This window comes from Sorex fumeus, unplaced genomic scaffold (genome assembly GCF_029834395.1).
Source record: "Sorex fumeus unplaced genomic scaffold, SorFum_2.1 ptg000061l, whole genome shotgun sequence".
Taxonomy (NCBI): domain Eukaryota; kingdom Metazoa; phylum Chordata; class Mammalia; order Eulipotyphla; family Soricidae; genus Sorex; species Sorex fumeus.
The window spans coordinates 3,810,794-3,834,956 of record NW_026606118.1 but is presented as its reverse complement, the minus strand read 5'-3'; the positions used below and the strand labels follow the sequence as shown (position 1 = coordinate 3,834,956).

Sequence of the window (24,163 nt, the reverse complement as noted above, 5' to 3'; positions counted from 1 at the left end):
CAGGCTCCTTGGTCTCTGGAACCACACCCCGCTCTGCAGAAGTGGGCCTTGTGGAGTGTCAGGGATCAAACCCGGCCACCGCATCCGAGTACTTCCCTCCCGGGCTCTCCCAGGCCCTGTTGGCCATTCTCTGTTGTACGCACTCGGTGCTCTTTCTAAGAATGACCGCCCGACCTAAGCAAAGAGGGCTCATACCTGCCCCTTCCAGTTCTGGTGTGCAAGCTTTCGTGTAGGCCTGTCTTATGTCCCTTCCTGTTGTCATCAGAGAGGGGCCCCAACGTGCCCGCCCGCACAAGGACTGTTCGCTGGCCGCCCCCTCGGCCTGGACCGCGCGCTGAGCACAGGCTTCTGCAGGGGTCAGGCTGCACTCAGGGTGCTCGGGGCTCATTCCTGCCTCTGCGCTCAGGGATCACTGCTATAGTGCTGGGGTCAGGGCCTTCCCCAGCCGTCCCTCCGCCCCAGCGCCATTCTTCCTAGATTGTTTTGGCTGTTATGGGTCATGTCTAGCTCCCTGCGAATGGATGGATTGATTTGCCAGTTTCTATTGCAAAACAAACTGCTGGGGTTCTGGCGGCTGCCCTGACCCTCAGCCAGCAGGAGCGCCTCCCCGGCCCACGGGTGGCTCTGGGTCCCCGGATGTGTATCTGTACTGCTGGGCCATGTACATGTGTACATGTTCGTTCCCCGAGGCTCTGCTGCCACCAGAAACGCAGAGTGCCTGTGCCCGGGCAACCGTTACCAACGGCACTGCCAGGGCCTCTGCGCTCGTATCCCTTCCGCCAGCCCCGGGCCTCCAGCCCCATCCAGACACATCGCTGAGCGCTGCTCCCCAGACCCTCGCGAGCCGGACCTGGACCCGCGGGCTTAGTGGTTGTGCTTCTCTGCACGTTATTGACCAGTTCAAAGAATCCGCTCCAGCTTCAGCGGGGTCAAAGACAGTGCAGCAGGTTGGGCTCTTTGGATCCTTGGGCCCCAGATAACCCCCCCCCCCACCAGGATGAAGAGTGATCCCAGAGCAGAGCCAGGGCCCACCCCTCTTGGCCACTAAGCTGGGGGCAGGGGGGCCGCTGTCCCGGACAGCTTGCAGGATGTGTGTGAAGGGACACTGTGGTCCAGCGACACCAACTCCAGCGAGCAGCCGCGGGTCCCAAATGCCAGCACCTGTTGCCTGCCTGAGCCCCCGGGGGGGTGGGGGTAGGGGCAGGCACAGGAAGGGGTGAGCAGGCAATGCCATCCTGCCTTTGGGACACTGTGTGGGTGTCCAGCTGCCACATGCTGGGCCCAGGCTGGTAGGGGCCGCCTGTCCCCTCACCTCCCCGTGCCCCACACCCCTGCCTCAGCCCCAGGGGCATGTGAGCTGCCAGCCGGCGGTCACCAGCAGCACCTCGGCCTGTCACACTCGGCCCTGGCCCAAGGATGGCCCAGGCCTGCTCGCCCTGAGGGTGCTGGCCCCAGTGGCCCTTTTCTCTTGGATTCTAGGCCACTCCTGGTGGTGCTCGGGTCTCTCCGGAGGTACCGGGGAGCAATCCTGGGGTTCCCATACAGTCTGTGCTCGGCCCTTTGAGTTTCTCAGGGCCTCTAGAGCCTGTTTGTATCGGGGGAGGGGGGCGCACACACACATACAGTGCTCAGGGGGCATATGTGGTGCTGGGGATCAAACCTAGGTCAGCCACATGCAAGGCAAGACCAACCCACTGCGCTAGCCAGCCCCCCTGTACCCCAGCACCACCTGGGGGTCTGTGAGTCCATCTCCTGCGGGGAAAATGAAGCAGAGGCTAGCCGGAAGTGGACCACGACTGCCCTGTCAGGTTCCCTGCCATGCCCAGTACCCCCCAAACGTGCGCCGGGCCTCTCCCTGTCCCCGTCCCTGCAGCCACTGTCCAGGGGTTGTAAGCAGTGGGGGGTCCCACACGGGCAGGAATGTGGCCTCTGTGGGCGTGTGCAGGGACCCCTGCCCCCGTGGCGTGCTCCCCCCAGCCGAGCGGAAGGCAGGACGCAGAGTCAGACACAGGCACAGGGGCTGGAGGTGGGATCTAGTCTTTCCAAAGCACCATCGTTCCATCTGGGCACGGGGTGACCAGGACTCGGCATGGAGGGCGGAGAGCACGTACCCCCCGCCCCCCCGCTGCTCCCTCCCCGGGGCGGACGCGCAGGGCCCAGGCGCACCCTCGGGCCCCCCCCGCCCGGGCCTGTCTGGCCTCCCCTGCGGGGCCCCCACACTGGCACACGCCACAGAGCAGGAGGGGAGCCCCACGCGCTCGGGGAAGAGGCACCGGCTGCATCCGCCTCAGTCGCTGTGCCTCTTGCTATCCATGTTGCCATAGGCCGAGCCCTTGTCTATCTCCGTCACGCTGATCATCCATCGCACGCCCACGGACGCTGCGGGGACAGGGCAGGTTAGGGCGCGGCACGGCCGGAGCGAGGCTGGTGTCCCTGGGGCTCCTGCTATCCTGAGCTGGGTGCTGGGGGGGCCTGCAGAGCCTCTGTCGGCCCACCCCCACCCACCCCCTCCTGCGGGCCCTGGCCAGGGCTGCTCCCAGGCACCCCCCACGGGACGTGCTTTCCAGACGTGTTCTCGCCACTGAGGGTGTGAGTGGTTCAGTCCCCAGATGGTCTGCCCAGAACAGTGTCCTGTCTTAACTGACCAGGGCACTGACCACTGGAGGTGGGCAGGCTCCTGGGCTGAGGCCGCTCGGGGGGACACTCATGGGGATCCTATCCCGGGGCGTGCTGGGCAGGGCCGCCCCAGTACCCCACAGGAATCCCCAGGCCGGGGCCTGGGTCCAGCATGCAGAGCACAGGCCCAGGCCTGGGGGCCAGGGACACTCCAGAGGGACCCAGAGGGGTCCTTCATGCACGCAGACCCTTAAGACCTCATCTGCCTGCAGGAAACACAACTGTCCCTGAGCACAAAACAGGTCGGCTGGGCAGCGGGCTCGGCGTTAGTGACCGTCCAGCCCCCAACTCCCGTCCCGGGGACCCACAGGCCGGCTGCTGTCGGGGCCTCAGGGGCGCCTCTGACGTCCGGCCAGGGGCACTCAGGGCCCTCCCACAGGCTGCGCCCGGGCTGCACGTACCCGCGAAGAGGACGAGGATGCAGCTGGCCAGCGTCAGGGAGGAGCCGCTGCGGGCCAGGCTGAGCAGGAAGCGGAGGAAGGGGTAGAGCAGCAGGCAGGCCCAGAAGAGCCAGTTGAGGAGCGCCCAGGGCCGGCGGGCGGTGACCAGCGGCGTCCCGGGGAACGTGCCCGTCCGCGAGTACTCCTCCTGGAAGGCGTCCTGGAGACACAGCTGTCCTGAGCCTCCGGCCATCCATCCCCGCCACGACCCAGTCAGGCCCCATCAGGTGCACGCCACCATCTCGGGCTCCTCATGAGTGCACACACACACACACACACACACACACACACACACACACACACAGAGTCTTCCATCCATATACACACATGCACACGACAGTTCACATGTGCACACACAGGCACATGAACACACAGACACAGCCGACATGTGCATGCACACACACAGGCACAGCCATCTACATACACAGGCACACAACCATTCACACATGCACACACCCCAAGCGCGGCCGACAGTGCCTGCCCCCGATGATCTCCACTTTGTCTCAGACCGCTCAGTCTCGGTGCTCCCATTCCCATGCTGAAATCCTAAGCCTCACGTGACGGTGGAAGGGCTGAGATCCGGTCCCCCATCAGGACACAGGCCAGGCCCCACCACCCGGACAGGCGCGTTTGCACTTGTTTTCAGAAGCCTTCTTGGCTTAGGGGCCTGGACACTCAGCGCGGGCCCTGAGGCTTGGCCAGCTGCGGCTGCAGAAAGACCTGCTCGCCCACCGTGATCCCTTCGCCCCAGCCAGGGAAGAGGCGCAAGCTTTCTGGGGCTCACGGTGCAGACCTGCTCGCCGGAGTCTTTCCCTGGTCAGTCCAGAAATGGAAGTGCGGAGACCTGCCCGCCCGGGGACCGGCTGGGACTGGCGGTGGGCGCAGGGCAGCCATGCTCTCGGCTGGGCATCCCGGGCCTTCAGTGACATCACAGCGTGACCAGTGTACCCAAGGGCTCAGTGTGAGTGCAAGCACAGTGTGGACACAGCATGGGTGTGGGCGTGCGTATTAGTGCAAGTATCAGCCAAGTGCGAGCGGGAGCCAGGTATGAGCACAGTAGCATCAGAGTATGAACAGGAGTAATGCAGAGTATGAGCACGGCAGTTAGGACGAGTGTCATATATTAATATGAGTACTGCAGAGTATGAGCACAGCACGTCAGGACAAGCATGACCGTGAGCATGAATGAGATACTCAACATGAGTGCTGCACAAGCATGAGCGTGCCATGAGCCATGAGTGTGAGCCCTAGCTCGTTTTTCTGAGCACGAGTACTACACTGAATGCCCTGAGTACTGCCGGAGCCTGTGCATGTACTCGTGTAAGCTTACGCATCACCGAGTACTGGAAGGAGCCGGACGAACAAAGCCATGCGGCTGGCGCCAGAGCACATGACCCATGCACAGGCCGGGGAGGGAGAGAGCACAGTTCTGCTGAGCAGCTGCGTGGACCCTGCGGGCAGGCGTGGCCATCCTGCTCCACAGCTGGGCCCTCGATCCAGGGGAATCCAAGTGGACTGAGGCGAGGGTGCCCCCGGGCTGGGCCCTCGGGTGGGACTCCAGCCCCCGCCAGACAGGCTCTGGGTGAGCGTGCGTGGCCCACCCGCCCACAGCAGCCAGAGACCCTGGGCAGGCGGGGCCCATTCTGAGGGGGTCAGGAAAGTGTCCGCATGGTCCGCCCCCACTTCTGCCGGCACTGACCTTCTCCTGGTACAGCTTGTGCACCCAGGCCGAACACGCGTCCTCGGCTTCCGGGACTTCCTCTAGGGGGATCCGCCTGCGGGGCAGAGGCCACGAGTGGGCGGGCGGGACCCCTGCCTCCCTCCCACCCAGAGCTGCCTCAGTTTCCCCGAGGCAGGTCCATGTGCAGAGGCCATGGGGCAAGCAGTGGGACTTGGACAAGAAAGAGGGCCCTCCCACAGGCTCAGGACACCTGCTCCCAGGTGGGGTGTCTGGGGATCTGTGGGCCCAGGGCCCAGCCTGTGCGGAGGGTGCCCCAGACCCCGCCCCCTTCTCAGGCCTGTGATCCCGGGTGCTCACTTACGCCCACCTATCCGTGGACACTTCTGTGTCTAGCACCCTGATTTCCACCAGCCCCGGGTGCCCTGAGGAGAACCACACTCATCCCTTCCCAGGGGCACCCACCAGCCCAGCACGGAGCACAATTTCAGCATCACTTGGGGCCGTGGTGCACCCTGAGTGGCTTGTCCCCCCGGGTGCCTCTGAGTACATGTCCCCCCCCCCCACCCCCCCCCCCACTATGTCCCATGGCCGGAGGCCAGCTCACTTTCTGTGCTGGGATCAAAGGCTTCTAGAAACTTCCTTGGCACCGTGCACTGAGGCAGAGTGGGAACAGGGCATAGCCATGCCCAACAGAGACCAGAAAGGGGGCACACAGGCACCCCCACCACCCCTGGGCTGCCCCCGAATTCCTGCATTTGCTCAGACTTGCAGGGAAGACCTCAACACTTAAAGGGAGCTCGGGCATGAGGAAAGGGACCGCGGAAGACGGGAAGGGAAAGTGGGTCTGGGAAGGGGGTGCGGGAAGGGGGCGTGCAGGGGAATGTGGGGAGGGGGATGGGAATGGGGCTGCCTGGAAGGGGGTTCGGGACCCCCGGTGGACGGAAGTGGCCTCTCCTGCCCTGACATGACCAGAAGCCGGGCCGGACCCAGAGGCAGGCAGGAGGCCGCGGGCAGAGGCCGTACCTGACATACATGTCCGCATGGTATTTCTTCCCGTTGAGAACTCCCAGGAGCGTTGGGTTTTCGTTATCTCTGAAATTGAGTGTACAGTCATATACAGCTGAAACTACAAAGATAAACAGACACAGAGCAGCATATAGCGGGTGCGTCCACGGCCGGCGCCGCCCTGGCCGGCTCTCGGCACCCTCGCTTCTCCCCATGCACAGCCCTGCTGCTGCCTCCTCCCCGTGGGAGCTGAGGGACGCGCCCCCCCTGCACCCGCCCACCCCCGCCCCGCCCAGCCAGCCGGGCAACAGCAGGCTGAGGAGGCGAGAGCTGCTGTCCGGCCCCGGCGCTGCCTGAGAAGAGCTCAGGACATGGACAGGACACTTGGGGCAGCTGCCCGGGGCCTGGTCCCGAACTGTCACGGGGGCAGGAGATGGGGCCAGAAGCAGTGCCCGGTACAGCTCTGCCCAGGGCAGCTACACAGGTGCAGAGGGACATGCAGCACCACTGAGAACACAGCAGACCTCCTCCACACCCCACCCTTACAGGGTGAACAGCCAGGGCCAGCCCTCCCCCTCCACACCTCACCCCTGCCCTGTCCTGGGTCAGACCCTCCCCCTGCCCAGCCACTTCCCCGCCCTGCTACTAGGCACCCCCAGGAGCGTTTCCAGGCGTTTCCGCACCCAAAGACAGCTGGGGGGGGGGGTTATAATGGGGTGCCCACAGCACCACTCGGCCAGACCCTTCCCGACCTCCCAACAGGCACCTGAATGCGGCCGCTCCAGGGTGGGGGAAGGGTCCCACAGAGCCTGGGGCGGGGGCCGCTGGAGGACACCCCCGAGTGTCTCCAGGCTCAAGGAGAGAGGACGAGGATGGGGCCCCAGGGGACAGCAGGTTCAGGCAGCCCTGGTGAGGGGCCCGGGACAGGCCTGTTCACTGTGGAATGGGCTGGGGGAGGAAAGCTGAGGGGAGGGGCAGTGTGACGGCACAGTATTAGGTAGGGGGCAGCACCTGGTGGGCTCTGTCGGGGGCAGAGTGTGCTGCCAGGTGGGCATTAAAGGCCAAACACCACAACATCACAAGCCGGACAGCTGAGCCCGGGATCACACGTCCTATGGCCTTGCAGTACCGGCGCTGAGCAGCAGAGGGCAGCGCTAGGCGTGGGGCCGTACAAGGAAGCGTGTGCACGGATGCGAGGGCAGGGTGGAGAAGGCCACCCGGGGGGAGGGTCCGGGTCAGGTCGGGTCGGGTCCAGGTCGGGTCCGGGTCGGCCCGCGCGTCTCCTCACCTACATTTCTCAGGCTCCTCACGGCCATGGCGAAGCCCTTGGTGCGGGGCAGCAGGTGGTGCTTGAGGCTGGGCAGCCCCTTGGCGCGGGCCACTTGCATGCTGACCTGGTGCTTCTTCTCCGTGAAGCGGGTCCCCTCGCAGTGGATCAGGAACTGGGGGGACAAGCCGGTCACCGCGCACCCCGACCCCGCGGCAAGGACCCGAGCCCCGGGTGTGAGGTGGGGAGACCGCCCCCCACCCACCCCCGGTGACCGGGTTCTGGGCTTCCCATAGGGCTCAGCTCAAGGACACAGCAGGCGGGGCCAGTGCGTGAGTGGGGGTCCGGGGGGAGCAGGGAAAAGGGTCCTGGGGCAGGAGGTCCCAGGGACAGGGTCAGGTGGGGGCTCCCAGGGACAGGGCACGTGGGCAGTCGAGGGTCCCGGGGACACTGGTGTGGGCAGTCAAGGGTCCAGGGGACAGGGGCGTGGGCAGGGATGTGGGCAGTCGGGGGTCCCGGGGACAGGGGTCCGGGGCCACGTACGAAGAAGGTCTCGGGGTAGTCGCGCAGGCACAGCAGGCTCTGGGCCACGGCGCTGCGGTCCTGCTCCCACTTGCGGTTGCAGAAGACCATCTCGGTGAAGTACCACATCCAGCCGATGATGGGCACGTAGGCCAGCTCCTTCTTGGCCAGCACCTTGGCGCTCTGAAACACAGGGACGGGCCGCCTGTCACGGGGAAAGGAGGCGCCCACGCTCACGGCAGGCAGACGTGCTGGAGGCAGAGCGGGAGAGAGTGAGCGTGGGAAGGAGAGGGAGGGGGAGGGAGTGAGTGAGATGGAGTGTGAGTATGAGACGGAGATGAGCTAGCGAGTGTGAGGCTGACTGAGCTGGTCTCAGTCTCACTCGATGCCGCCCTGGGAACTTGGGCTGGGCCTGCCGACACCCACCCGTTTCCCACGCAGGCTCTGGCTGGGCCGTCACCCCGGTCCGGTGCGGGGCCTGTCTCTGGGCCCTGCCGTGGGGTGGCGTGGCCGTGGGTGAGGCCCAGCGGGGTTCCCGGCCGGGATGTCGAGCTGGACCCTGGCTTCGGGGCCCCAAGCTCCGTGGTGCCACACGGCTCTGCCTGCTGCACCCCAGACCCCCAGGAGCCACCCTCCGAGGGGGCGGGAGGGGACCGCACGCACCCCCAGCAGCCCGAAGTGCTCCGACAGCGCCCAGCCGCACAGGAAGTCGATCTCGAACTTGTGGTTGAGGACCACGATGACGCTCTCCTTGCCGAAGTGGGGGAAGTCCCGGGGGTCGGCGTGGATGACGCACTGGGTGCCCGACCACCACTCAAGCAGCATCACCAGCTCTGTGGGGACAGTGTCGGCCGGTCACTGCCCTGGCCCCACACAGGGGCCCAGGGGTGGGGAACCAGCAGGGGGAGGGAGAGGGGAACGGGGGGGCCCCCACAGGCCGCAGTGCAGGGGAAGTTCACCGGGCTCAGGGAGGCAGGGGGAGGCAGCGTGCGCGCCCACCCTGGGGCCTGGGCGGTGACGAAGGTGGGCGCTCAGAACACGCCAGCACAGGACACTGAAGACCCAACTTCCCCTCCCAAAGGCAAGTAAGAGCACTGGCGGGGAGCCCCGCAGGGCACGGGGCAGAGGGACAGGTGGACAGACGGGATGAAGAGACGGGTGGGCAGGTGTCAGAGGAGGGGCGGGGCGAGGAGGGAGAGGCGAAAAGAGGGACGGGGCGAGAGAGGGCGGGGTGAGAAGTGGGGCGAGGTGAGAGGAGGGGCAGAGAGGGGGAGCGGGAGCGGGGGAGGGCACCCTCTGCCCTGCCTGGCCCTCAGGTGCCCGGTCACCTCTCGCGGCCCATGAGCCCACCAGCCCGGGAGCACTGAGGAGCGAGCACTCTCACTGCCCCCTGAGGCCTGCAGCGGCTGGTGGGAGGGTCTGCAGGGCCGGACACCCCTGCCCGAAGCCTGCCTGTGCCCAAGGGGACCCAAACCCAGTCGGGGCCCACGCCCTGCCCTGTGGCTCTGCACCCACGAAGGCGGCCGGGCCAGTGAAGGGCTCTGCAGGACCCCGAGCCGCTAGCCATGCCGCCCGGCTGCCTGCCCAGCCGCCCACCCAGCCTGCCCTCCCTCCGTTGACCAGGAACCTCCAGCTCCGGGAGTGGGGGCTCGGCTCTCTGGGGTCCCAGGGGACAGGGACAGGAGCCATGGGAAGAGGGGGCCCAGAACTCCGCGCCTCTCAGCTTCTCCACCGCAGGGTGGGCCAAGGTCACGCCATGCCCCCTTCCAAGGTCTTCACCTGCCTATGACCACAGCAGGACCTGCGGGTGACCCAGCGAGCCCCAAGTACTTCCCCCTCGGCTGGGCCCAGAACACCCGGGATCCCAGCCGTGTCTCAGCCGCCCACCGCCTTTGGCCAAGCCTCCTCCCTCCCTCCCCTCGCCCACACCCGGAGGCTTCTCTCCCAATGGCACCCAGGCCTTTAGCTCGTTAGCTCGTGATGAGGGGCACTGCTCCTCCATCTCCAAAAGCTAATTAAAGCTGCCTGCCAATCCGCAGGTGGCCGTGAAAACAGAGAGAGAAGAGACGTGTCCTGCAAATCTAGAGGGCATGGGCGGGCATCAAACACCGCCCAGACGCCGCAAACAGTCTGGGGGCTCAGGGGCTCCATTAACCTGGCTGGCTCTCGGTCCCTCTTGAACATGATTCCTTTCCTCCTACCCAGCCCTCCTGACATCCTTCTAGGTAAGTTTCATTTAATGAAAAACTCTCTTCTGGGTCTGGAGCAGTAGCACAGCGGGTAGGGCGTTTGTTTGCCTCGCACGCGGTTGACCTGGGTTCGATCCCCGGCATCCCATAGGGTGACCTGAGTACCGCCAGGAATAATTCCTGAGTGCAGAGCCAGGAGGAACCCCTGAGCATCGCCAGGTGGGACCCAAACTCCCCCCTGCACCCCCCCCCAAAAAAAACACTCTCCTGTTTCAGATTTGGGAATGGAAAGAGAGGCAGTGACCAAAAATGACAAAAGCAGCAGGGGTGCAGGGAGGTAGGAACGGAGGGAGAATGAGAGAGCGCCCAAGAGTCCCAGCAGGGGACCAGGCGAGAGAGAGGCCTCTGGCGTCCCCGAAAAAGGCCCCGGAGGCCGGTTCCTAGAGAGCCGCGCTCGGCAGTAGCCAATCGGTGTCCGTGTGAGTCTAGGTCTGCAGGTGCTGCAGGACCTGGGCTGAGCTGCTGCCTCTTCTGCAGAGAGCAGCGGGCTATCGATCAGAGTCTGCACAGGCCCCAGGGGCTCAAGTGCTTTAAAGGGGCCCTGGACTGCGCACTAATGCGCCCCCTTTGTTGGGTTCCAACTGTCTCCCCGGCACCTGGTCTCAGCAGCACAGCTGGGCAAACACAACCAGGAGCACACAATCTTTGGCGCCATCTTTCAACGACTGTCCATGCAAATATTTGCAGGTGCAAAGGTCAGCCGCAGCGTGTGGGATGCAGAGGTGACTCAAGAGGCAGCCAAGAGTGGGACCAGACAGGGCAGGGGGACGGAAGCGTCGGCACCAGCGTAACGGACATGCGAAGGCACCGGGAGACGACTTTCCTCTGGTGGGAGCAAGGCTCGTCCTGCACGCAGCTCACCCCAGTTACATCCCTGGCATCCCAGATAGTCCCCGAGGGATGCCAGAAGTGATCCCTGAGCACAAAGGCAGGAGTAAGCCCTGAGCACAGCCCTGAGGACTTTGGTGGGGCCCAGCGCCCTCCCCTCCAAAGGAACAAAGACAACAGCAGTACGAAAAGGGGCAGTTCCAGGAGGGCTGGAACGAAGCCTCAGGTCCCATCCTCACACTGCAGCATCCCCTGACCAGAGCACCGCCAGGTGTGACCAAAAATCAAAAATAAAAAAAGCCAGTGCCTCAAGTTCAGATGCTCTGTGGGGAGGGGACGCACCCCCCAGAGGTTCTTGACAATCTCCCTGACCCCACTGGGAAGCCCAGTACACTTTAACCAACACACACACACACACACACACACCTGTACACACTTACTCCTGCACAAACACGCCTGTACACACTCCTGACACACACATGCCTGTACATGCAGTTCAGAACACAAATGCCTGTACATGCAGTCCTGCACACACATGCCTGTACACGCAGTCCTGAACACACTTCTGCACACACTCCTGCATATACACACCTATACTCCTGCACTCACACTTGTGCACACGCCTGTCCTGCCCAGTCTCCTGCCCTCTCAAACTGCAGCAACACATATGCCTGTACACACACACACACAAACACACACACACACACACACACACACACGAAACGGCATCTGTAGATTCAAGCTGTGGGTGGTTGTTCCCCCGCCCCCAACTCACAGAATTTCAGGCAAGATCCATAAAGCCCGTAACAATTCCCCTCCCCAGAGGTCAAATCCAAATTCACTTAAGCAATAATAACTCCAAGAAAAAAGGCTTGCAGGGCTGGAAAGGCAGTAAAACCCTGGCGGAAAGGGACCCTCCTGCACCAGGAAAAGAGCCAAGTAGGAAATAACTGCACTGCTGACTAGCTGCTGACTAATTAGACCAAGAATTCTCCAGAAAGGAGGATTCCCTGGGGGTGCGGGCGAGGGAGGTGGGAGGGGAAGTCCTAGGCCCTATGGGCCTCAGCCCCCGGGGAGGGTCCCGCTCGGGGCAGCTCACCTGCCTGCAGGGGGCCGTGTGCATCCCCTCGTCTCAGCCAAGTGCCACCAACACCGGGCTCCGGTGCAGCCCAGTTGGAGGGGTCCCGCCTCATGGAGGCTTCTGGGCATTTCACCCTAAAATCCCTAACTGCGGGCGGGTCAGGACGAAGAAGCCAAGCCCTGCATGTGGGGAGGCCCGGGGGTGACACCCCGCTACTGCACTGTCCTTCCTCACCTCCTTCTTCCCAGCACATGGCCAGAGAGGCCTGCAGCACCACCGGGCGGACATAGACCCAAACCAAACTCTAAAGGTGGTCGCCCCATCAAGAGAGGCTCCACTGGGCCACCACAGAGCCACCAGCCACATCTGAGTCGCCCTCGGGCATAGGCTGCACCTTCCAACGGCACCACAGCCGGGCTGTTTGGCCTGCAAAGGCCCCTCACACAGGGCACGCGGGCACGACCCCGTTCACACCGGGCACGCGGCACGGCCCCCTCACACAAGGCCTGACCCGCCTACAGGGCCGGGACCCTGCAAAGGAGTCCAGGCATTTGCCTAGACGTGGCCAAGTCGGATTCGATCCCTTGGAACTGTATTGGATTCCCCAAGCACCACCAGGAGCGACCCCTGAGCACAAAACCCGGAGTAAGCTCTAGTACTGCCAGGTGTGGTGCCAAAACAAAACCAGTAACTATGACTGTGTGCACTGGCGAGCATTGGAACCAGAAATGGGGTTGGGGGAGCACAGCAGGAAGCCGCAGGGAGGACTCTGCAGGAGTAGGGCGGGCGCCACGCTACTAACACCCACCCCCCAGGGGTTCTTTCCCACGGCAACGCTGGCCCACCCATCAAACACCACACAGAATGGGTTCAGAAGTCACCAGACACCCATGTCCAACTTCTAACCCGGCTCAGACGCCGTAACCTAAGTCACAGGTGAAACGTAATGCTGGCCAAACCCACGGTGCCAGGCCGGGCATTCATTTATTTATAAGCCACGTATGTCAGTGGGGCAGCGTCCGAGCCACCGTCCCCTGCGCTGTCCCCTCTGTACCCCAAAGTGCCACTCTGCCGAGCGGAAGTCAGGGGGCAGCTTCTGACTTCAATCCAGGTCTGGGCAACGGGGGAAGGGCATCCCAACAAACTCGTGCAGGGGGAAGAGGCGGGGTGGGGGGCTGGCTGGTGCCACACCCCCAAGAGCCTCCACTGACTGTGGATCTGGGTCCCCGGGCTCGAGGCTTGGCATGCTCAGACCGAAAGGCCAGGGGTAAGTTCCAAGAACTCGGGGTTCGGAATCTATCTGGACACTCACGGGCAAGAGAAAGGAAAGCCAGAAGGTCAAAACGAGTCAACGGGACTCCATCCAACGGAACGTTTCTGAAGAGGGAAAGACACTCCCACGAGACCAAAACCAACATCTGCCAACCTTGCAACAGGAAGAAGAGTTACGCGTCGCAGGTGGCAGCAGTCAACGCTCAAAACACAAAGCCAGGGGCGGAGAAGGGCACGGCGGGAGGGCACTCGCCTGGCTGACAGCGGACCCGCGTTCGGCCCCCCAGTGGCCCATACTGCCCTCGAAGCCGGGAGGAACCCCCGAGACGGCCAGCTAGCCCCCACACAGAGCAAACAACTGCAGCATGCATCGCCTCACTGAGTGGCCTCTCTCGTGCTCTGTGACGAGGCCACTGAAGACCTCGCCCCGTCCAGTGGCCAGGCGCCCTCGACAAGCCGTGACACCGCGCAGGGCTGCACACAGTCCCGAGGCTTCTCTTTTCCCTAAATAAACAGGAAGGTGTCGGCACTGAGGGCTAATTCTGTAACAGGCTCCGTGCGGAAAGGTCTCGGAAGCAAGCGCTTGCTCTAAATAAACTAACTGCTCCTCTGGGCGCTGGGAGGTGGCCCTGCCCTGCGGGGCGCGCACTGGCCTGAGCCCAAGGGCCTCTGAGGGTGCTGCCCAGCCCCTCATCCTGGGGACAGGAAGGACTCCGGGCCTAGAGCCAGACACAGCTGCCCCAGGCGTCACGGACCTAAGCCGGCAGAGGACCCCAAGCCCTGACTGGATTCTCCGCCTGCAGGACGCACAGCCCGGCTTAGACGCATCACTCCAGTGGTGGCCAAAGCGTGGCAAAGACTTGGAGAGCGAGAGATAAAACTAAATGGCAGCGGGAATACAAGCAACCTCGTCTCCTGCATCAGGAGAACCTCCCCCGTGCCAATCTCCGCTCGGCCCTGCACTCTGGCCCCGTGCCAATCTCCACTCGGGCCTGCACGCTGGCCTCTGGGGGCATTGCCAGACTCTCGTTCCGCTGCCTCTGCGTCTACTCACGATCCCTAGAGCAAGGAAGAGCAGCAACTTGGCCAGTCTGTGGACACAAAGTATTCGATCTGTCCAATCGCTCCTTTCCAGGCCGGAGAGCAAGCGCCAGAGTGAGAAGAGACCGTTCTCAGGTGCAGACAGGCGTCCCACACAGGAAGGACCCCCACGCCATGGGCGAATGTCATCACAGCACAGGAGGCTGAGTCCCAGAGAGGAAGGGGTTACACCCAGGCGTCACAAAGAGATGTTCGAACAGCAGGGTACCACGCCCGCACACGGAATTTACCTGCCACGGACATGGAGGGTCAGGAGAGAGAGGCGGGGAGACAACCTCAGGGAAAGCGGGGGGCCTGGCCTCACTTCTAGTCTCTGCACCCCCAAGCAGGCTCTCAGGCTTCCCTGGCAGGGCAGCGCACGAGAAGCCGGTTCCTCAGCACTTGCTGGAATCCGGGTGCCAGGCAGGAAAGGGCAAACATGCATGGTGTGCAAACTGGCAGGGTCGGGACCCTTCTAAGCACAGGCCACCCCCTAAGGACAGAGGCTGCTGCCCTAAAAGTCAGGTTCCTTCCCGTTTTCATCAGACCTACTGCTGGCATGTAAAAGGCTCTAGGGAAACTCTCAGATAACCAGTTTCCTCCCTGGACCATCCGCACCCTACACGAGCAGCTCCAGGCTGGGGTTCCTCCTGCCTCTGTCCCACTCTGCTCTCTTTGGTTAAAATCTAGAAGCCGGGGGGCTGGAGTGATAGCACAGTGGGTAGGGTGCTGCCTTGCACGTGGCCTACCTGGGTTTGATTCCCAGCATCCCATATGGTTCCTGAGCACCGCCAGGAGTAATTCCTGAGTGCATGAGCCAGGAGTAACCCCTGTGCATCGCCAGCTGTGGCCCAAAAAGCAAAAAACAAAAAAAAAAAAAACTAGAAGCCTGGGGCCAGAGCAATAGGACAGCAGGGAAGGCGTTTGCCTCACAAGCAGCTTCCCCAGATCAATCTCCGGCATCCCATATGGTCCCCTGAGCACTGTCAGGAGTAACCTGAGTGCAGAGCTAGAAGTAACCCCTGAGCATCGCCAGGTGTGACCAAACATCAGCCAAAAACAAAAACAAAAACCCAACCTAGAAGCCATTGCTGGATCAAACGCGCACATTACCATGGTTGGACAGACAGGTGCCTGGCCCACTTTGCATAAACACAACCACATACTTTCTTTGGGATTCTAACAGTCATCCTAGCTTCACATTTATGTAAAACACTCTAATCAGCCCAGACAGAAGTTCCTGCCCTCATACCCTATCAGAAATAGCACCAGTCTTGCCTGCCAGTTTCGAGTTGATAAATCATGAACAAGGATTTTCCTTTCCATGTTTTTTCTCTCACAAATCAGTATTTTGAAGTTTAAAACATAAATGGCGAATCTGTAATAATCTACTCGGATAACTGTATGCAGCGAGTACTATTTTGGTTCCAATTCAGATCGGGTCACTCCATCTAAAAGGTTTAAGAAAGACCATGCATGAACAATTTGAGAGCTTGGGCAGGGCGGAAGGTAGCTGGGATCACGGTTTTAATGGCCTCATTTGGGCGAGCTCGCGGGAAACACACCCTCACTCACACCCATAACTGCACAGTACTCCCTCTGCGGAGAGCTCCGAGCAAACGCATCTGCGGGCAGCCCCAACATGCTCTTACCTCCTCACCTTTACTTTCTAAAACATGGGCCAGCCCAGTGGATGCTGTCTGAAATAGTCTAGCATGATCCATCCACACACCTCTAGACAAATGAGCCCAAAAAAACCACGGGCTGAAATGAGCCCATTTTCTGATTCTGGCTGCCATCATTGGGCCAGAGAGGTGATCTCTCTGACCTGCAGGTCACAGGCCTCCGGCTAGAAACCTCTGCATGAATTCTCAAACTGCACTTAATCCTTCAATGTCCCAAGATAGGAAGTTAAAGAAGGAAGGACAGGGGCTGGAGTGATAGCACAGCGGGGAGGGCGTTTGCCTTGCACGTGGCCGACCCAAGTTCAATTTCCAGCATCCCATATGGTCCCCCGAGCACCACCAGGAATAATTCCTGAGTGCAGAACCAGGAGTAACCCCTGTGCATCGCCAGGTGTGACCCAAAAAGCCAAAAAAAAAAAAAGGAAGGACAGCAGCAGAAGGGTACATTGTTATTTTGCTCCCAGAACATATAGAAGTGTCTATATTGTGTCTACACAGACTCACTGCACACACATTCATCACCACACATGGGGTGGACACAGGAATGTACGTTTCCTTACAGAAAGAGCACATGTCTGTTACATATACCCATCTCCATGCTGATTATACTGTGCTACGGGTACATGCTATTCACACATGGACAGGCTAGGATCTAGGCCTGACATGCTGGTTCCTAATAACCATATGCTGTATGTGACTGTTTATCTAGATCTTCAAATTCTGGCTCTTACATCTTAGATATGCAAGGATCTGAGCTAAGTGGCTGAGTCTGATACATTTCCTGTGCTATTTATAGATTCACCCTAGTATAGATGTGGACCTCATAAGCCGGCATCTAACACATATATTCTATACTACATATATTATCTATACTACCTGCTATTACTTTTAAATATATACCAAGAACCTCGACTTATTATGCTGGGATCTATATTCCATGTTCCATATACTGTTTATGATAAAGGCTAGTATCTGTTATATAGGCATGGATCTGGATCTTATAGTGGATGTGAAAGATATATATATATATATAGACATATATAGTGTCTTACATCCACCATAAGACCCAGGTCCCTGCATGTACAATAGATGCTAGAATTTATCTGTAAATACATAGAAATGCAATACATAATCTCTTATATCCTCCATAAGACCTCGGATAACCATGCTAGTTATCTGAGTAGATTATTACAAATTATTACAGATTATTCCATTTATGTTTTAAACTTTAAAAAACTGACTTGTGAGAGAAAAAAATGGAAAGGAAAATCCTTGATCATGATTTATTTTATCAACTCAGAACTGGCAGGCAAGTCTGGTGCTATTTCTGATAGGGTAAGAGGGCAGGAACTTCTGTCTGGGGTGATTACAGTGTTTTACATAAACGTATATAATGTTCATATACCATTTACAGATAAATGCTAGTATATATAGTGTTCATATGCTATTTACAGAAAAATGCTATTATATATGCAGGCATCCTGGTCTTAAGGTATATGTAAGACAGTATATATTGTTTATAGACTATTTACAGATAAATGCCAATATATTGTGTTCATATGCTATTTACAGATAAATGTTATTATATATGCAGGGATCTGGGTCTTATGGCGGATATAAGACATATATTCTGTCTGGAAAAAACCTGAGTGCCCAAGAACAAATGACTGGTTAAAGAAATTTTGACACATCTACACAATGGAGTACTATGTAGCTGTATGAAAAGATGAAGTCATGAAATTTACATACAAGTGGTACTACATGGAAAGTATCATGCTAAGCGAAATGAGTCAGAAAGAGAGGGACAGACATAGAAGGATTGCATTCATCTGGGGGACATAAAGTAACAAAATAGGAGATTATTACCCAAGAATAGCCGAGATCAGTACCAGGAGAATTACTCTATGGCTTAAAGGCCAGCCGGGCATTCTAAGGGAAAGGGCAGCTCAGATAGAGAAGGGAGCACCAAATAAAGGGTGTTTGGAGGATCCTGCCAGGATGGGAGATGCTTGCTGAGAGTAGACTATAGACCAAACATGATTGCCACTCAATGCCTCTTTTGCAGACCACAACACCCAAAAGGAGAGAGAGAACAAAAGGGAATGCCCTGCCACAGAGGCAGGGAGGGATGGGGGGGATGGGGGTGGGAGGGATACTGGGATCCGTGGTGGTGGAGGATGGGCACCGGTGGAGGGATGGGTATTTGATCATTGTACAGTTGAAATCCAAGCACAAAAATGTGTAAGTCTACAACTGTACCTCATGGTTTCACTAATTAAAAAAAAGACATATTCTGTTTATATATTTACAGATAAATGCTCATATATCTGCGGAGCGATATCACAGCGGTAGGGCGTTCGCCTTACAAGCGGCCAACATGGCCGACCCGAGTTCGATTCCTCCGCCCCTCTCGGAGAGCCCGGCAAGCTACCGAGAGTATTGGATATGCCAGACACAGTAACAACAAAGTCTCCAATGGAGACGTTACTGGGCCCGCTCGAGCAAATCGACGATCAACGGGAGGGCCTTTACCTTTTACCTTATTGTGTTCATATAGTACTTACAGATAAATGCTAGGATCTATTATATAAGAAGGGATCGAGGTCTTATGGAGGGATGTAAGACACTATATATTGTGTTCCTACATATTTACAGATAAATGCTAGCACTTATTATATGTGCAGGGATCGGGTCTTATGGTAGATGTAAGACACTATAATTTGTTCCTATATATTTACAAATAAAGGCTAGCATCTATTATACGTGCAGGGATCCAGATCTTACGGCGGATGTAAGACACCATCCATTTTGTTCCTATATATTCACAGATAAATGCTAGCATCCATTATATGTGCAGGGATCCGGGCCTTAAGGCGGATGTATACATTGATCCTATATAATCACAGATAAATGCTAGCATCTGTTACACGTGCAGGGATCCGGGTCTTGCGGTGTATGATGGACACTATACACTGTGTCCCTATACAATTTGCAGATGAATGCCAGTACCTGCCGTGTTCGCATACTACCTACAGGCAAATGCTAGCTAGCATCTCTCTACGTGCAGGGACCGGGCCTTAGTTAGGGCAGACGTGGACACCTGGGCCCAGTCCGCCCCCGAGGGTGCTCGCACCCAGCCAGCTGCGGGCCCGCCCCGTTCGCCTGGGCAGGGGCCAGCGGCCGGTCGCTTACGGCTGGAGATGCAGTAGGACAGGCGACAGTTGATCTTGCGGAAGAGCTGCTTGTCCAGCGGCCAGAGCGGGAGGGTGAGGAACTGCAGCGCGTTGATGATGAGCCCCGACACGATGAAGACGTAACAGAAGACCAGGTGGCACAGGAACTGGGACTTGAGCAGCGCGACGAGGTCCATGGCGCACGCGCGGCCCAACAGCCGGCCGGGCGCGTGTCCAGCCGCCGGCCGCGGGGCGGGTCCGGCGGAGGCGCGTGTCCAGCGGATCGGACCGGACCGGAGCCCGGCGGGCCGCGGCGCGTGTGCAGCGGGGAACCGGCAACACCTGGAACAGAGCGACACGGCCGTGAGCAGGCGCGGCTGGATGGGCCCGGCGGGGCCAGAGTGTCCAAGAGTGTCCACGCCGCGGCCACGCCCCCCGGGACCGGCGCCCACGGCGCGCAGGGCTGAGCGCACGGACTGAGCACCCGGACTGAGCACTGGGGGGCCGCGGGGCTGCTCCCGACACACTGTGCGTCCGCGAGACTCGCCCCCGGGAACTGCTTTCTACTCCCAGAAATAAAGAACCGAGACTGGGAGCCAGAGCGAAGGGGAAGGCACAGCAAGGAGCGGGGCTCGACCCCCGGCACCCACGGGGTCCCCCCAGCACCGCCAGGAGTCGGTGAGCCCTGAGCACCGCCGGGGGTGACCCCAAAAAGCCAAAAATAAGGAAGTCAAGAAAATGCAGTACCGCCTTCTGGAAGAGCCTGCCCCAGCTCACCTTTGGTTCTTCCACAGACTCTCATTAAGAAAATAAATAAATGAAACAGAAAATGTTCACAGGATTCAGGACTCTGAGGCAATTATTGGGGGGGGACATCAGTCGCGGGGAACACCCAGCCTCACGCCCCACGGGTGCAGAGTGAAGCCAGGGCCTTCTGCTCCCACTCCCCTCTATTCCTCTATTCCTCAATTCCTGGGGGGCTCTGGGGCCTGCTCCTCCTGGGAAATGAGAGGCATCCCCGGGGAGCTGCTGTGGCTGTGGGTCCCTCAGTTCACTGTTCCTCTTTCCCCATGGGACCCCACTTCTCCACGGCAGCACCCCACTCCCCAGGGCCCGCCCGAGACTGGCAGGGTCACAGTTCTTGGAGGGAGAGGCAGACCCGCTCTCTCCCTCTCTCTCTCTGTTCTATCTCCCTCTCTCCCTCCCTCCCTCCCCCTCCCCACCCCCATTTCTCAAAGTAGGATACAAAGAAACAAAACAGGGGGCCTAACAACTCCCCAAATGCAGCAGAAGCTGAGCCTGAATCTGAAGTACTATGCAGCTTCCCACAGAGGAGGGGTGGGAATGGGAGGGGACACTGTGACACTGGTCATTCCGGTGGAGGGGGGGTGGAAGGTGTGGTGCAGAGAATGCAGCATCATGCATGGACCCCTACCATTAACCGTGCCGTAACCCACAGAACCTGAAATTTAAATTTATATATATATATTTGAAGGCTGGAGCGATAGCACAGCAGGTAGGGCGTCTGCCTTGCAAGCGGCCAACATGGCCAACCCGAGTTCGATTCCTCCGCCCCTCTCGGAGAGCCCGGCAAGCTACCGAGAGTATCTCGCCCGCACGGCAGAGCCTGGCAAGCTCCCTGTGACGTATTCGATATGCCAAACACAGTAACAACAAAGTCTCATGATGGAGACGTTACTGGGCCCGCTCGAGCATATCGATATATTTGAAAGAAAACTTTAAGACACAGAATGATCTAGTGGAGGCAGAAGACTTGAGCTTCATTCCAAGACAAAGGGAACCAAAGAACCCAGCTAGGAAGCCGAGGGAACTACCAACAGACACCCCAAGAGACACCCCAACTCAGACACCCCAGTGCAGACACTACCAGGACACGCCAGATGCACCCCAACACACTCCAACAGGCACCAAGACACCCCAACTCACAGGCACCCACCCCAACAGACACTACCCCAGCAGACACCCCAACATAGATACCCCAGACACCCCAACAAGACACATCGACAGACACCAACTCACACACACCAATAAACACACCAACACAGACACCCTAACAACAAAAAAAACTAACTCAGACACCCAAACACAAACACCCAACTCACAAATACCCCAACAGACACCCAACACACACCCCAACACACACCCCAGCTCACAGGCAAACCAACTCACAGATACCCCAACAAACCCCTCACACACACATCACATGCTGCTTCCTGGGCCCCTCCAGCTGTGTTTTGGGGTCTCGAGGGCCCCTCAGGGCCCACAGATGCCAGTGCCAGCCCCTCAGGAGAGCGGAGGTCGGGGCACTCGGAGCTCAGCCCCAACAAGGCCATGTAATGGGAGGCCAGAACCAGGCAATTCCATCCATCCAGTCTGGAAAATCAGCCACTACTCAAAAGACAGGTCATTCTGTGAATATTCTCTGCATATTTGGGGGACCACACCCAGAAATGCGTAGGGGTCACTCCTGGCTCTACATCAGGAACTACCCCTGGCCATGCTTAGGAGACCACATGGGATGTCGGGGACTGAGCCTGGGTCTGCCGCCTGCAAGGCCGCCGCCCTCCCCGCTGCATATTCCTGACCCCACAGCAGAGCCAGGGCCTTCATTTCTGACAGGAGGGAAAACTCCAGGGGCCCGGGGGGACACGCACCCCAATGTGTGGACAAGGTCTCACTGCACTAGTCTGCAGCCAAACGGAGCAATTTCCCTAGTACTGTTTAAGTAAATGACAGAATATACCAGTAAACACATACACAGGAAACGGAAACGCCCACGCACAGAGAGAGGCTGGCAGTCTTGCTGAAAGAGTTCCTTTCACATGCTCAGGTGCAGGCTTTGTGCATGCATATAGCTGCCCTAACATATATGCACATGCATGTACTACATGGACACATGCACGCAGTTCACTGGAGCCCGAGAGTCTTCACGCTCGGCAAGAAACTGACCCGGGGCACACTCCAGGATCACGCACCAACAACAGTCCGGGAGAGGAAAACGCCAGGAGCATTGCAGGGGAGCAGGAGCACCCAGCACACTCTGGAGGGGTGAGCTGGTGAACGGGACTCCGGGATGGATGCTCTTGGCCTTGAGGTCTGAGAACACTCCAACAAGGAAAGGTTCCAGACGCCATCCCAGGCTTCCGGCGTAATGTCCGCTCCTGGGGGCCCACACTAGGTGCCCTCAACTGTGCCAAGTTCTCCAAGAGGGTCCCCGAGCAAACACGCCTCCCGTCTGCGTTCCTGGCCTTGACACCGGCCCCAGCCCCGAAGGAAATGGAGGGAATGTGCTCTGGGCTGGATAAAAAGGCGTCTGGGACCGTGTCTAACTAGAATATCGCCCAATTAGAAAATCATCATGGGTTAGTGGTTTGGCAGCGACCTACATCAAATGGGCCCATTTCACAATGTGACGGGGCTGTCCTTGGTCCAATATCCCTGTGTGGTACGCGATGTCCATTATGGCAACCCAAATCCCCAACTGCCTTCCCTCGGCTCTCATTAGCATCTCTCTGTCCCCGCCCAAGGCCTACTTTAGGGCGCCACGTTGAAAAGCTGCACCTGGAGGAAATGAAGCCACGGCTTTCTTCATGTCTGAGGGCGTTCTGGGGATTCTGAAAACACCAAATTGAAGGAGACCTTTCCTGCAACCCCTGGGAACCGACCAGGGGGCTGCCCTGTGACCAGCTGTCGCGGAGACAAAGATGTGCTGGAATGAATGAGTGTGGTGCCCTCCTACCCAGGAGATCCGCCCCCCCACATACCCCACTCCTGAACACATCCAGGAGGGGCAAGATTCAACTACAAAGGCGAGCCTATACCAGCTCCAGAGCCACCCCAAAAGCACCCTGTGGAAGGGACTGTTGGCTCCATTTCACAGACGAAGAAACTGAGGCTCAGAGGCAGGTAAGACACCCAGTGAAGCAGCAAATGCACAGCTGGCCCACGCCCGGGCTCTGATTGCTGCACTGTGGAGAGAAAAGCAGCCGAGGCTCAATGGCCGTCTGCCCCATCCCACAGGTGGGCCGGCCCTCCTACCCGGGACCCTCCTCCGGGCCCAAGGCCCCCCACGGCAAACCCCAATGCGGCCAGCCAAATGCGCTCTGACCAGGTTCCTGCGAGTCAAGGTTCCCAGTGTGTGAGCACCACAGGCTACACCAAGAAGACAGATCTGAAAACCATGTCGAGTCTCTGGAAGCTTCTAACCCCCAGGAGCAAAGGGCCCAGGAGCTGGCCCAGGCTCGAGTTAGTCAAGGACCCCACCGAGAGGGCGGCTACACTCACTCCGAGAGCAAACCGGTGTCCTTGGGCTCTGCTGCAGCTGCAGGATCAGGCCTGGAAACCTCCAGGAGCTGCGAACTATCGAGGTACAGGGGAGTATCAGGGTCACCCACATCCCACAGAAGTGCTAGCCAGGACATGAGCCAGGGCCTGGAACCAGGACAGCAGGTAGGGCTGTGTCCCGGGCACCACGGTGGTCTGCAAGCCCTGCCAGGAACAACCCATGACTGCTTGGGGGAGCCCCGAGTCCTCCCTGAGGGAAGCCTTGGGGGGCCCCCTAGTCCTCTCCCCTGTGAGGATCTTGGAGAGCACTCAGTGTGGGAGCGACACCCCAGCCCCTCGGCCCCGTCCCTCTGCCGCCGGCGTGCCCTTGACTGCCCGGAGACCCCGCCCCCATCAATCCTGCTCTCCTGCTAAGGATAGCACCAGGACGGGAGATCAATAAGGCTCGATTTAAAATCTTGCATTTCTTGGATTTCCATAGAGCGGGCCGGAGTGCGCGCGGCCCATTTCCCGGGCTGTGTCGGCGTAATGGACGGGAAGAGGCGGGGGCAGAGAGTGCGGCCCCCAAAGGCCTGGGCATGAATCATTGATGGAGCCCGAAGGCAGCCCCTGAGCACCCCCCTGAAGCCCGCGCTCCCAGATGGATCTGAGCGGCGGAGGCAGAGTGCTCAGACACGCCAAGCTGCCGCTGGCAGTTCCTAGAAACGCTTCCCTAAAAACAGCAGCAGTGAAACATGGCCGGGGTCCCGAGGGAACTGAGGCTGCTGGCGGAAAGCGGGGCTTGGGGGGGCGCTCTCTAGCATGGCAGGGGGTGGCCTGGCCCATGCAAGCATCTGCTAACCCACGAGCACATCACTCATTCATCAGCACTCTGTCCTCCAAGGGGGTCTCCGTTAAAC

At 59.2% G+C, this 24,163-nt stretch overlaps 1 protein-coding gene across 1 annotated transcript; it reads right to left on the bottom strand.

Moving 5' to 3' along the window:
* Positions 1-2,268: 2,268 nt before the first annotated feature.
* On the bottom strand, positions 2,269-19,271 carry AGPAT4 (1-acylglycerol-3-phosphate O-acyltransferase 4). Its single transcript, XM_056126438.1, has 8 exons — positions 18,979-19,271; positions 8,255-8,424; positions 7,613-7,774; positions 7,091-7,244; positions 5,821-5,923; positions 4,816-4,891; positions 3,078-3,276; positions 2,269-2,379 (listed from the first exon to the last, which is right to left on the bottom strand). Exons 1-8 carry the CDS (start codon positions 19,154-19,156, stop codon positions 2,288-2,290), a joined length of 1,134 nt encoding a protein of 377 aa, XP_055982413.1. The 5' UTR covers positions 19,157-19,271; the 3' UTR covers positions 2,269-2,287.
* Between the last annotated feature and the right edge of the window lie 4,892 nt (positions 19,272-24,163).

What these genes read in the sequence shown, in the direction of transcription:
- AGPAT4 (XM_056126438.1), bottom strand. Translation starts at nt 19,156, where the DNA reads ATGGACCTCGTCGCGCTGCTCAAGTCCCAGTTCCTGTGCCACCTGGTC. An exon ending in AGCACTTCGGGCTGCTGGGG is followed by an intron (nt 7,775 to 8,254) that starts GTGCGTGCGGTC and finishes CCTGTGTTTCAG; the next exon opens with AGCGCCAAGGTGCTGGCCAA. An exon ending in GAGGAGCCTGAGAAATGTAG is followed by an intron (nt 5,924 to 7,090) that starts GTGAGGAGACGC and finishes TTATCTTTGTAG; the next exon opens with TTTCAGCTGTATATGACTGT.